Genomic DNA, 12,504 nt, shown 5'->3' with positions numbered 1-12,504 from the left:
CAGAGTCACAGGCCAGTGACCCAGGATTTCTTTCTTTCTTCTTTCTTTCTTTTTTTGAGACGGAGTCTCGCTCTATCACCCAGGTTGGGGTAGAGTGGCGCCATCTGAGCTCTCCGCATCTCTGCTTCGCGAGTTCAAGTGATTCTTGTTCCTCAGCCTCCTGGGTAGCTGGGATTACAAGCGCCTGCTACCACCCCTGCCTAATTTTTGTATTTTTAGTAGAGACAGGGTTTCATCATGTTGGCCAGGCTGGTCTCAAACTCCTGACCTTCTGTGATCTGCCCACCTCAGCCTTCAAAAGTGTTGGGATTACAGGCACGAGCCACCGTGCCTGGCCACCCCAGGAATATTTGATAGCATCAACATCAAATCATCCCTGCCTGCCCTCGTGCAGGGACTTCTCACTTAGAAAGTTCTACAGACCCAACGGGCAGGACAGGAAGATAGAGAAGAAAACACCGTCTTTAATCAACCCACCTGCACAGAAACCAGGAGAGCACTCCCCTCCTTGCAAGGTCCCAGTGAAAAGAGAACCTGGTCCCCTTACAAAAACCATCTTATAAAAACAAAAGGCTTCAAAGCACCAGTGGCTGCACCCGTTGAGTAGAAAGGGCCCTGGGAGAGTGGGGTTGAGAGAAGTGGGGGCTGGAGGCTGGGCTGGCCCAGTGAACAGCAGCAGCTTAGCCTGAGGGAGCTGCCCCCCTCTTGAGCTATACCCAGCAGCTAGGATCTCCATGCCTGTGGGGGCCAGAGGAACTCCTGGGGCTGGCTGCTTGCAGTTGGGATGTTGGGGTGGGGTTGTCAGCCTTGCTCAGGATATTTTGGCCATAGAGAGTAGGGAATGATAGATTGGAGGGTAGTGGGCGAGGAGCAAAGTGGTCACCAGACAGGCTCAGGTGTGCAAACCACACACACCATCTGGGTGTCCCCCTAGTTCCTCCATACCTCCTGCCCTCCTTTCTAACCCAGGGCCACACCTCTTTCACAGATGAAATGCTGAGGCCTGATCCTCTCATCTCTGGACACACCAGGCAGTGTGTGGGATGCAGGGTCCTCAGGAGTGTCTGTGGAGGGAGGTGGAGAAAGTGTTCTCGTCTCTACTTGCCCCCAAGGAAGGGTAAGGGTGCTGGCAATCCTGACTCCTCCACTACTCACACCCCCATCTACCCCTTCAGAACTCCTTGTGGGCTTGTTAGAGGAGGCTTCTGGCCATTGAATTGGTTGTAAACGCTGGTGATCTGTAAACACTGGAGTCTGGGCAGCGCTGACCAGCTTTGCTCCCCTCTAGAACCACAAGCCTTCCAATTGGTGAGGTGGATGGAGCCATCAGGGGTGAGTGGAGTTGTGGAGGGGATGGGGATACGGTAGAACCAGCCTCAGGGACCTGGAAGGGGGTAGGGTGACTGAGTTGGGGCCCCACTTTCCTGGAGGAGAGAGCTTGAAAGATCTGCCAAGGGTGGACAGAGGCTGAGCGTAGGAAGGCTTCTCTGTGGGTGGGGCTGAATTTAGGGCTCTGTCCATCCAGTTCCCAATAAGAGAACGAATGGGTATATTGCTTTAAGAGAGGCATTGGCAAGTGGTGGCGGTGGTGTGTGAAGATGGTGGAGACCACATGGGTCCAAGCTGGAGGGGGGCTTAGAAATAGAACTCAGAGAGCAGACATGGGTTTTACAGTCAGAAACTGCAGAAAGTACACTGTGTTCAAGGCCCACTTCCACCAAAAATCTAGCTGTGTGGCCTCAAGCAAATCGCATCTCTGGGCCTCAGTTTTAATGTACTGCAAAATGGGAATTTTAATCCCAGTCTAGCTCAGGGAATTGAGTTAAATGAGAAGTCTAAAAGAGTCCATTTGCTAAGGGATTAATTACTTGAGGAGGGGAAACCGAGGACCTAAGAGGGCAGGGGCTTAGCCAGACGTCACAGTCGGTGTTGGACCTGCGATTAGAACCCAGGACTCCTGCTCCTAGTTCACAGTAGCTTTCCCCAGAGCTGGTGAGTGAGTGTGGTAGGATGGGATGGGTGTGATGTCCTGCTGTTTTTGGACAGGGGGGCAGGATGCTGGGTGAAGGGTGAAAGAGAGGCTGGAGAAGAGAGGAAGGCCCCAGCTCACGCCAAGGCTGAGATTAAAAACAAACAAACAAACAAACAAACAAACAAACAAAAAACCCGCGGTGCCCCTCCCCCGCCCCGCCCCACTCCTCCGAAGTCCGGGCTGCGAAGAGCCAAGCCCAAGTCCAAGTCCAAGTCCAAATCCGCGTCTCCGGCTGCAGACCTGGAGGCGGGCTCAGGCTGCAGTGAGCGCGCGGGCCACCGGGGGGCGCGCCTGCGCCTTGGCCTGAGCGCAAGGCGGCTGCGGTCAGTCCAGCGGCCCAAGGCGAGGCGCCGAGGTGGGCGCGGGGCAGAGGCTACCCCGACCTGCGGGAAACAAAGGCAGGTTAGAGACAGTGGACCTCAAAAGTATGGGGTCGGAGAGACCCGGTTGCCCTGCCCACTCCTCCGTCCCCTCCTTTTCGCAACCCTGACGCCCGGGCCTCCCCAAGCCAGCAGGGCGCCGTGACCCACGTGTACAGAGGCTGCAGCTGTAAATGCGACGTCTTCTGGGGCGCCTGGTATCCGTAGGAGTCAAAGCCGCCGATGAAGTCAACTGCGGAAGGGGGGTGGCGCGTGTCAGAGTTCAGCGGCGGGGTGAGGAGAGGGAGACTGGGTCCTGAAGGGGAGGAATCTGAGGGCAGGACCCCCACCCGAGGAAGCGGAGCCAGAGAGGCCGTGAGGAGGGGAGGAGCGAGGGTCAGACCCCGTGCAGGACCTGGGGCGGGGCTTCGGCTGGACCCTGAGGGATGGGCCTCTGGGGGTCTGGAGGCGGCGGCGCCGGGCCAGCGGAGGGTCAGGCCCCAGTCCTTAAGGTTTGGGCCTGGGAGGCCGGGCGGCCCTATGGGAGAGAAGGCTCTTGGGGGTGGGGCTCGAGTCTCTAAAGGGGACAAGACCTCTGATGGGGGTGGAGCGAGATTGGGGAAAGGCGGTGCTGGGGCCAGGGACTGGGCACCTGGACGTCTGGACCCCAGCCTGGAACGGGCTGGTATTCAGAGCCTTCCACACCAGCCTCCTCTTCCCCTCGAAAGGGGCCAGTGACTTGGGCTCTCTCCCGCCACGGCCCGTCACAGGCCTCTGTCCAGGGTGCTGAAGGTGCGGGGCAAGGTTCCCCGCTTCCCTAGGGGTGCCTTACTCACAGCTGTCCTCCTCCTCCAGGAACACTTTGCTCACGTAGCAGGCGAACACGAAACCGAACAGCTGGGAATGAAGGTGACACGTCAGGGAGGGAAGGAGGAGTGGGAACCTCTTCCTCCACCCCCTCCAGGGCCCTGTACGCCCTGACTGGCAAGGGAAGAGGCATGCCAGGATGAAGGCAAACCCGTAACAACTTCCAGTTAATTGTTTTCACCTTAAAGTCAAACATACATGGTTTAACTCTTCTGAAAGTGTGACTTGAGGCAAATAATCATTTTACCTCTTTGAGCCTCAGTTTTCCCAGTTGGACTTGAACTTTGTGGGTACAAAGTGCCTAGGACAGGGCTGGCCCTTCTAGAAACAGGAACTACTCCTATCTTGGAGTTTTTCTTTCTTTCTTTCTCTTTCTTTCTTTCTTTCTTTCTTTCTTTCTTTCTTTCTTTTTCTTTCTTTTTCTTCTTTTACTTCCTTCTTTCCCTCTCTCCCTTCCTCCCTCCCTTCCTTCCTTTCTTCCTTCCTTCCTTCCTTCCTTCCTTCCTTCCTTCCCTCCTTCCTTCCCTCCTTCTTTCTTTCCTTTCCTTCTTTCTTTCAGACAGGGTCTCACTCTATCAGCCAGACTGGAGTGCAGTGATGCAGTCATGGCTAACTTCAGCTTCAACCTCCTGGGCTCAAGCAATCCTTCTGCCTCAGCCTCTCAAGTAGCTGGCTTCGCAGGCATGAGGCACCACGCCCACTGGGGTCACTTTTTTATTCTCACAACTCTGAGGCTGATATTGTCATTCCTTTTTGTGAAGAAGGAAACAAGCTCCGAGAAGGCAGGTGACTTGTCCAAAGTCACGCAGTGGGTGTATTGAGCATTTATACCCAGGATTGATTCATAGTTTGATGCCTCATACTATTCACTAAACCTGTTCACTCCCTGCATAGGGGCTGGGGCAGGGGTGAGGGAAGGTGGTACAGGATATGGAAACAGATCCAGACAAAAGGACAGACAGGTGGAAGACCTAGGTTTATCCCCTCTTTTTTTTTTTTTTAAGGAGTTTCACTCTTGTTGCCCAGGCTGGAGTGCAATGGCGCGATCTCGGCTCACTGCAACCTCCACCTCCCGGGTTCAAGCGATTCTCCTGCCTTAGCCTCCCGAGTAAGTGGGATTACAAGCATGTGCCACCACACCTGGCTAATTTTGTATTTTTAGTAAAGATGGGGTTTCTCCATGTTGGTCAGGCTGGTCGCGAACTCCTGACCTTAGGTGATCCACCCGCCTCGGCCTCCCAAAGTGCTGGGATTGCAGGTGTGAGTCACCCCGCGCCCGACCCATCATCCCCTCTTAACTAGAGCTAAAGAAAGGGATCGAGAAGTGTGTGTAGGGTGGAGGACAGAAAGACTCACTGCCAGGAAGATCTGCAGGGCGCTGCTGAGGGCTTCAATGTAGGGATAGTCAAGCAGGCAGCCAGTGACAGAGATGACATGGTGGTCCTCCAGAGCCAGGCGGGAGTTCAGAACAGGTGTCACCAGGCAGCCTGGTCCATTCTCCATCCACCAGGAGCGGTGCAGGGATGTGTTGAAGGTCATGATGAAGTCCCGGTCCTGGGGGCAAAGGGGCCTGGGATACTGAGTGTGAGGGAGAGGGAGGGGGGAGCTACTCCCCCAGCCCAGGGAGACTTTATATTGATCAGTGAAGGGATTCAGGGACTCTGCACCTGCAAGTCCATATTTGGCCAACAGGTGGCACTTAATGACCACACAGGCCTCACTCTTTTCTCATTGAGATGGGAAGGGGTTTGTGTGGACTCACAGGGGCCTCAGAATTTTCAGAGCTGGAAGGAACATTAACAATTTCCCAGCCACAGGTGAAATCCTCAGTACAGGCCCCTTCACAGCCCATTCAGGCTCTCCACTGCTCCCGCTGTATGCGACCCTGGGCGAACCTCTCCTTTGGGGCCTGGGTCTCCGCATTTGTTACATGGAGAAGGGCTGGCCTAGATCGGAAGTTCTCACCCAGGGTGTGGACCCACGTGCCCATCCATGTAGTCGCTCATTCAGCAGGTAAATACTCACTGCCTGCCGACCAGGGGCCCAGCACTCAGATGTGTGATCTTATTTTATCCCCTCAGCAACCACACGAAGTTGCTGTTGCTTTATGTCCACTTACTAGATGAGGAAACTGGGGCTCAGACAGGATCGGCCCCTTGCCCAGGGTAATACAGCTAGAAGCTTTCAGAGCTGGGATTTGAACCTAGCAGGGTCAAACTACAAAGCCAATGCTCTTAAATTCACATATTTTGTCTCCTTTATATCTAAAAATAGAAGTCGCGTCTCTCTGGGCTTGCTCTTATTCAAGCGAAACAGTCCTACTTTCTTCAGCAGTTCTTCGTGTGACATGGTCTGCTCAATCTTCCCCGAACAAACTCTAGTCTCTTTCCCTTCTGAAAAATATTGATCAGAATTAGAGCCAAATCTTTGTGGTCTAAGCAGTACAAAGCGCATGGCATTTTCACCTCCCTTGCTCTGAATACTCTACCTCTATTAGTGGGGCCTAAGAGTAGCTTTCTGGGCTACCACATACTGTTGGTTTTTACTGAGCTTGTGATCAACTGGGACCCCTGGCTCATCTTCACATGGGCTTATCTGCTCCATCATTGTGTTTGAGGCGGCCAGAAATGAATTGTGTAGGTGGAAAATGGGGCACACAGATTATTTCGGCGTGTAAGGAGAGGAGAGGGAGGCTTCTTCAAGACATGATGCTCTGGTCCTATAACGCAATACCCTTGGGGCAGGGGATGGGAATGGTCAGGTTCTGCCCTATGGCACTGCCAGGCCTGAGGCTTACCTGGGACAGCTGTCCAACCTCCAAGTAGAAGCAGATGATAAACGCATTCCAGCCAACCCAGAGCACCAGCCAGGCTGCATACTGGGGAAAGCAGAGGTGGGATCAGGGTGGGGCCTGGAGAGTGGGGGATGGGGAGTGTCAATGGAGACAGAGCTCAGGGATGAGGAGATCTGGGCGGGGGAAATTATGAGAATACCTCACTCAGCGAGCACAGTGTAGCCTACAAATCATTTACACACCCATCAGGCCTCACAACAGCCCTGCAAGGTTAGCACTGCCCTCCCTTTAAAGAAAACTAATTTAAAGCTGAAAGGAAGTTTAAGCTTTCCAAGATCACACAGGTAGGAGGAGGTAGGGCTGCCACTCAAATCCAAGTTCTCTGCTAGCTAATCCCATCCACTCTGCTAACAACATCCTCTAGACCAGCTGTCTCTAGAATACTGGAATCATTCAAGGATGTTTGTCAAAAATGCAGATTCTGGGGTCCTACCTCTAGACCTACAGATTCCGAATTTCTAGGGATGCTGTTTAAAAGCTGTCTAAGCAATCCCTAGGGGATTGTAACTCGGATGACACTGTCAGGAACATGTTCCAGGTGGTAAGCCACTAGAGGGCGAGGACTTTGCCTGCCTGGCTCACCACTGCAATGCCAATGCCTAGCACAGAATAGCTGGATGAACCCATTAAGACTACAGGAAATGGGCCAGGTGCGGTGGCTCATACCTGTAATTCCAGCACTTTGGGAGGCTGAGGTGGGCAGATCACTTGAGCCCAGGGGTTCAACACCAGCCTAGGCAACATGGAGAAAACCCATCTCTTAAAAAAAAAAAGAGGCCAGGCACAGTGGCTCACGCTTGTAATCCCAGCACTTTGGAAGGCCAAGATGGGCAGATCATCTGAGTTCGGGAGTTCAAGAAGAGCCTGATCGACCACATGGAGAAACCCTGTCTCTACTAAAAATACAAAATTAGCCAGGCGTGGTGGCGCATGCCTGTAGTCCCAGCTACTCGGGAGGCTGAGGCAGGAGAATCACTTGAACCCGGGAGGTGGAGGTTGTGGTGAGCCGAGATCACACCACTGGACTCCAGCCTGGGCAACAAGAGTGTAACTCCGTCTCAAAACAAAAAGTCTTAAATATTATTATTATTATTATTTAGACAAAATCTCAGTCAGTCACCCAGGCTGGAGGGCAGTGGATGCTGGGAACTTCAGACCAAAAGAGACAGGAGGTTATCCTGCAGCCTTTTTCCCGAGTATGAGTGTGACATCTTCTCACATGGCTGTGGCTGGAGTCTGGATATAAGGGAACCAGGGGAGGTGGAGGCAGGATCATGGATGGGGCCTGGAGAAAGGCTGGGGTGAGCAGACCACACTGAGGCCCCAAGCATAGAAAGGGAGTCCAGCCTGGGCCCTGGATGCCCTCATTCTGTCACTTTCCTCCCTCCCCTCCTTGCTCTGTAAATTGTACCTGAATGACACAGGTCAATCTGCCCCACTCCAGCAATCTTTCCATCTGTCTGGAGGGAGAGGGCTGGGATGGGAGGGACTGGGAGCAGCATTGTTAGGGCAACACTGAGACCCCTGGGCCCCTCAGTTCTCCCACACCCCGAATGTGGCCACCTCTGCGGAGAACAGCATTCCACCCACGGCAGTGAGCTGGAAAGGAGGTTAGGGTCGATTTGAGAGCTGGCTGCTGCTACCCAAGTCCTGTGCCTGCAATTCTAGTGGCTGTCAGCTGGCAGACAGTGTTGTTGACAGTGGTGCCTGGGGCTTCCCTGAGAACTGGAGAGAAGCGTTCTCTTATGTCAGATGAGAGAGAGCCTTGTTAGCATCCTATTCGCCTGGCTTCTGGGAGCTGAGCCTGTGGAGGTGGGGAAAGAAGTCCTAGAATGAGTGTGCGTGGGCTCTGGAGGCAGCATGACACTGCATGTCATTGTGATTGTAGGTGTCAAGCATGTATGTAGTAAATCTAGTGAAAAGCCTTTTCGCTCAAGAGAGCCATGTGAAGAGGTCACTGAGGAACAGCAGGCGATATGGGTGAATCTAGCTGAAAGCAGGAGTTTGACATAGACCATTAGGGACCAGGACTTGGGAAGAGGCTGTCAGGGAGGAGGAGAGAAACCCAGACTCCTGGGACTGGAGCGCAGGGAGGCACGGACCTCAAAGCCACACTAGCTGCTCCAGACCACATCCTTGATGTACATCGGGCAGGAGAGACAAATGCCAAGCCTTCCTGAAACTTCCTGAGAAACTAAATAAGAGGAAACCCACCCCTCCTGTGTCCCTGTGCCCGTCCCTCGGCTTACTGAGGGTATGCGGTGCCGTGGCAGGAGCCTTCACTCTACATCTGATGTTCTAATCCTGCCTTGCTTTCATTAGCTGTGTGACCTTAGGAAGACTCGCAACCTTTCTGAGCTTCAGTTTCCTCATCCGGAAAACGGAGCTGGGAAGATCTGCCTCACAGGGCTACTGCAGACATGAGATAAAGCAAGTGAAATTTAGCAGTGTGCCTGGCATGTGCCGGGCACTCACTACATGATCCATTTTGTTTATATTTGGATTATTTCCCTAAAAACTTCTTCAGGAAAAAAAAACCCTGTCTCCTCTGAGCAAAGAAGCACTGGGCTGTGCACATTCACCCCATCTTGCTTTGGGTGAAGCCAAGTGTTGGGGAGCAGTTCTGGTTTTGAGGAGCAGGGAGGGGTGGAGTGGGCAGAGGTGAGGAGAGGAGTTGGCTTGGGAAGGGGCTAGGTGAGCCGTACCAGGATGAGGTACCGGGAGCGGTACTGCACGGTGCCAAAGATGCCCAGGATGACTGCCATGATGTGCAGGAAGTTGGCTAGGATGGGAGCCCACTGGTAGCCCAGGAAGTCAAAGATCTGCCGCTCCAGCGCAGCCACCTGTGGAAGAGACAGGCTGAGGCCACTGTCATCCCCTGAAAGGGAAGGACAGGGATTTCTGCTTGACCTTGGGGAGTAGGTGGCACCAGTTACCATGGTGATGAGGCGTAAGTCTCAGAACCATCCAGTCCTTCACTACCAAAGGGATGCTGGGGGTCCTTAAGCCTGGTCATTACTTTGGGGTGGGCTGAAAGGTGATAGGAGCCAGGATACAGAACACCTTCCTCCCCACCAAGAGGCCCTTCCCTCTAGCAGCTCAAGCTCCTGCATCTACTCCGTGTGGGGAAGACGGTGGGGTCAGAATCCAGACTGTCACTCCAAGCCGTGGAGGGCAGGGAAGTCCTGGAGCCACAGTTACCTCTTCCAAGGATCCCTATCTGGAGCTTGCCCTGGCCCATGACATCCATGGGCTACAGAGGAGAGAATGCTTTTCACTCCCCTTCCCTGAGGGAGTTGGAATAGATTGCAAAATTGGCCTCAAATCCTCCTCTTCCTGTTTCCATGCTCTTCTGTAGTGCCCTTCTACACTAATGCTGTGCTTGGCCACGTGACTTGCTTTGCCTAAAGGGACTTTGTCAAACACAATGCAAACGTGTTTGAAAAATGCATGCGTCCAGTCTGGGCATCATGGTGAAACCCCATCTTGACAAAAAATACAAACCATTGCCAGGTGTGGTGGTGCGCGCCTGTAGTCCCAGCTACTCAGGAGGCTTAGGTGAGAGAATTGCTTGAGCCCAGAAGGCAGAGGTTGCAGTGAGCCAAGATCATGTCACTGCACTCCAGCCTGGGCGACACAGTGAGACCCTGTCTCAAAAAAAAAAAAAAAGAAAGAAAAAAAAATAGGTGTGCTTTGGAGCTTGCCCACTTGCTTCACTTGTAACAAGACCCCCTTGTGAACAAGCCCCAGCTGACCTGCTGGAGGATGAGAGGCCACGGGGAGGAGAGCGAAGGCACCCCAGCTGACAGCCCATTAGCCATCAGCCATGTGAGCAAGGCCATGATAGATCACCCTGGATTACTAGCTGACCAGAGACACATAGCCCAGACCAGAAGAATCTCCCAGCTGACCCACAGAATCATGAACTAAATAAAATGGTTGTTTATTTTTTATTTCTAAATATTTATTATCATTATTTTTAAACAGAGTCTTGCTCTGTCACCCAGGCTGCAATGCAGTGGGGCTATCTCAGCTCACTGCAACCTCTGCCTCATGGGTTCAAGCAATTCTCCTGCCTCAGCCTCCTGAGTAGCTGGGACCACAGGCACCTGCCCCTATACTCAGCTAATTTCTGTATTTTTAGTAGAGGCAGAGTTTCACCATGTTGGCCAGGCTGGTCTCGAACTCCTGACCTCAAATGATCCACCCACCTCAGCCTCTCAAAGTGCTGGGATGATAGGCGTGAGCCACCAGGCCCAGTCAAATTTTGCTTTCAAGAACCATCTCCTACCATTCTGTCCACATGGCTTGAGCGGGGCTGACTCATTTCTAGTTTCTGGGGTGGGCAGGTGAGCCAAGTCTAGCCAAATAATCAATGACAATGATGAATTTAGGGATAAGCGCTCACCTTGTGCTCTGCCCCTGAGAATCACCCTGGATATTTGCTAGAATAATTGGGAAGAGCTGCTCTCCTGCCAGGATACCTGAATGGGTGTGGTGTGAGCTTGGAGCTGTTGTTGGTGGCTGCCTTGGCCACCTCAGGTGGATGGCCTGCCTGACGACAAAGCCATAGCTAAGGCACAGAGAGAGTGTGTGTGGGAGGAAGACTGAACACACACAAGGGAATGTCCTGTGCCATCTTTCAGGCCTCTGAATACAGCCATGCCTAAAGCTGGTTCTCCCTCCTTGTCCTACAAATTTTTGTCGTTTGCAACGAAGAGTCCTAACTACAACAGAAGAGGAGAGAAGAGGGTCTGGCTGGGGAGGGGGAGGGAAGATTCAGATAAAGTAAGAAGATATAAGAAGCCTTTTTCCAGGCAGGGAGGCAGGAGGAGGTGGAGCTGATGCTACCACACAGATGGCAAGGCTTGGGCAGAGACCAAGGAAGCTGCAAGCTTGGGCAAGGTGGTGAGGGAAGCCTGGTGGTGCCAGGCCCAACCTTGGCATTTACCCACCTGGCACCAGCCTGCCTCTTGATGGTGACTCCCCTCCCAGGGATCTGCAGATTGTAAAGCTCATCTCTCACTGGATGCTCCTTGGCAGAATGGCAGAGCTGGAATCATTATTTCATTTTGAGGAAAGGGAAGATGAGGTTCAGAGAGGGGAAGTGACTTGTCCAAGGTCACACAGCAGGTTGGTGGCAGAATGGGCCTTTATCAGCCACCCGTCCTATCTAGGCGCCACCTTTCCCATGTTGGCATGGGTAAAGGAGTCAAGAAGGGTAAATTGTGGTGGGAAGTCTGCCTCTGACTCCTGGGTGACTTTAGGCAGCCCACTCCCCGCTGGGTTTGGGGCTCCTCTTCCATGCATGGAAGTCACTGGACCAGGTAATCTCCAAGGGCCCTTCCAGCCTTGACTTCCATCATCTGCTGGCCCTGGGGCAGAAACTCCCCAAGCTTGTTCAGGGGCCTCTGTCACGGTCACGGTCTCTGTCTGCTGCTCCTATGCCACTCTTCCTCCAGTCCACTCTTCCTCCAGTCCACTCTTCCTCCAGTCCACTCTTCCTCTTTCTACCCTGACTCTGCCTGGCCTTGGGAGCCTTGGTAGTCTGGGGTCCAGCTCGATGTTCTTGACTCAGTTGTTACCTGGCCCTAAGGGAGAAGGTCTCCGTCAGAGGACGGAGGAGGAGGCTGTGACAGAGCTATCCAGGCTCACGGTGCAGCTGAGGCACCCTGCCAAATACATCCACCTAAGGCTGGGCACGGTGACTCACACCTGTAATCCCAGCACTTTGGGAGGCCAAGGTGGGCGGATCACTTGAGGTCAGGAGTTTGAGGCCAGCCTCGCCAACATGGTGAAACTCTATCTCTACTGAAAATACGAAAGTTAGCTGGGCATGGAGGCTAGGGGAGGAGAATTGCTTGAACCTGGGAGGCAGAGGCTGCAGTGAGCTGAGATTGCGCCACTGTACTCCAGCCTGGGTGAGAGTGAGACTCTGTCTCAAAAAAAAGGAAAAAAAAAGTCCACCTAAAAGATGATATCATCTCCACCCAAACTGGCACCTACTCAAAACCCCTCTGTTCTCTGTGACCTTATTGATAGAAAACAGAGAGGGATAGTTTTGTTTTGTTTTGTTTTGTTTTGTTTTTTAAAGCAGTAGCAGATTTGTAGTCACTTAAACTCAGATTCAAATTCTGGCTCTGCTGTGTGACTTAGAGCAAGTCACTTTCCCTCTCTGAATCTATTTCTTCAACTATAAATGGAGAAGATAATCCCTCTCTTGAGAAGTTGTTGTGGGGATATAGAGATATCACATAAACTAACAGACAATTAGACTTGATACATAGCAGCTAATTAATAGAAGGCTTAACAGTCTAAGCTTCTTCATTTGGCACTGAGGGCCCACTAGGATCTGGCTCAATCCTGTATTTCCCATCAGCTCCTGCCCCCAA

At 52.8% G+C, this 12,504-nt stretch overlaps 1 protein-coding gene across 2 annotated transcripts; it reads right to left on the bottom strand.

Annotated features, from left to right (window-relative positions):
• Window positions 1–444: 444 nt before the first annotated feature.
• Window positions 445–8,952, bottom strand: NKAIN1 (Na+/K+ transporting ATPase interacting 1). 2 transcript variants are annotated; one of them, XM_011955482.1, is made up of 6 exons: window positions 8,818–8,952; window positions 6,056–6,136; window positions 4,615–4,812; window positions 3,228–3,288; window positions 2,563–2,644; window positions 445–2,415 (listed from the first exon to the last, which is right to left on the bottom strand). In XM_011955482.1, the coding sequence occupies exons 1-6, from the start codon at window positions 8,875–8,877 to the stop codon at window positions 2,406–2,408; spliced, it is 492 nt and encodes a 163-aa protein (XP_011810872.1). In that variant the 5' UTR covers window positions 8,878–8,952; the 3' UTR covers window positions 445–2,405. The 2 variants fall into 2 exon arrangements, with proteins under 2 accessions (XP_011810872.1, XP_011810873.1); XM_011955483.1 differs by lacking the exon at window positions 6,056–6,136 and having other exon boundaries at window positions 8,818–8,915.
• Between the last annotated feature and the right edge of the window lie 3,552 nt (window positions 8,953–12,504).

Source organism: Colobus angolensis, unplaced genomic scaffold (genome assembly GCF_000951035.1).
Source record: "Colobus angolensis palliatus isolate OR3802 unplaced genomic scaffold, Cang.pa_1.0 Scaffold4, whole genome shotgun sequence".
NCBI classification, from domain to species: Eukaryota; Metazoa; Chordata; class Mammalia; order Primates; family Cercopithecidae; genus Colobus; species Colobus angolensis.
The sequence above is the reverse complement of the archived record's forward strand: the minus strand, read 5'-3'. Positions and strand labels throughout refer to the sequence as shown.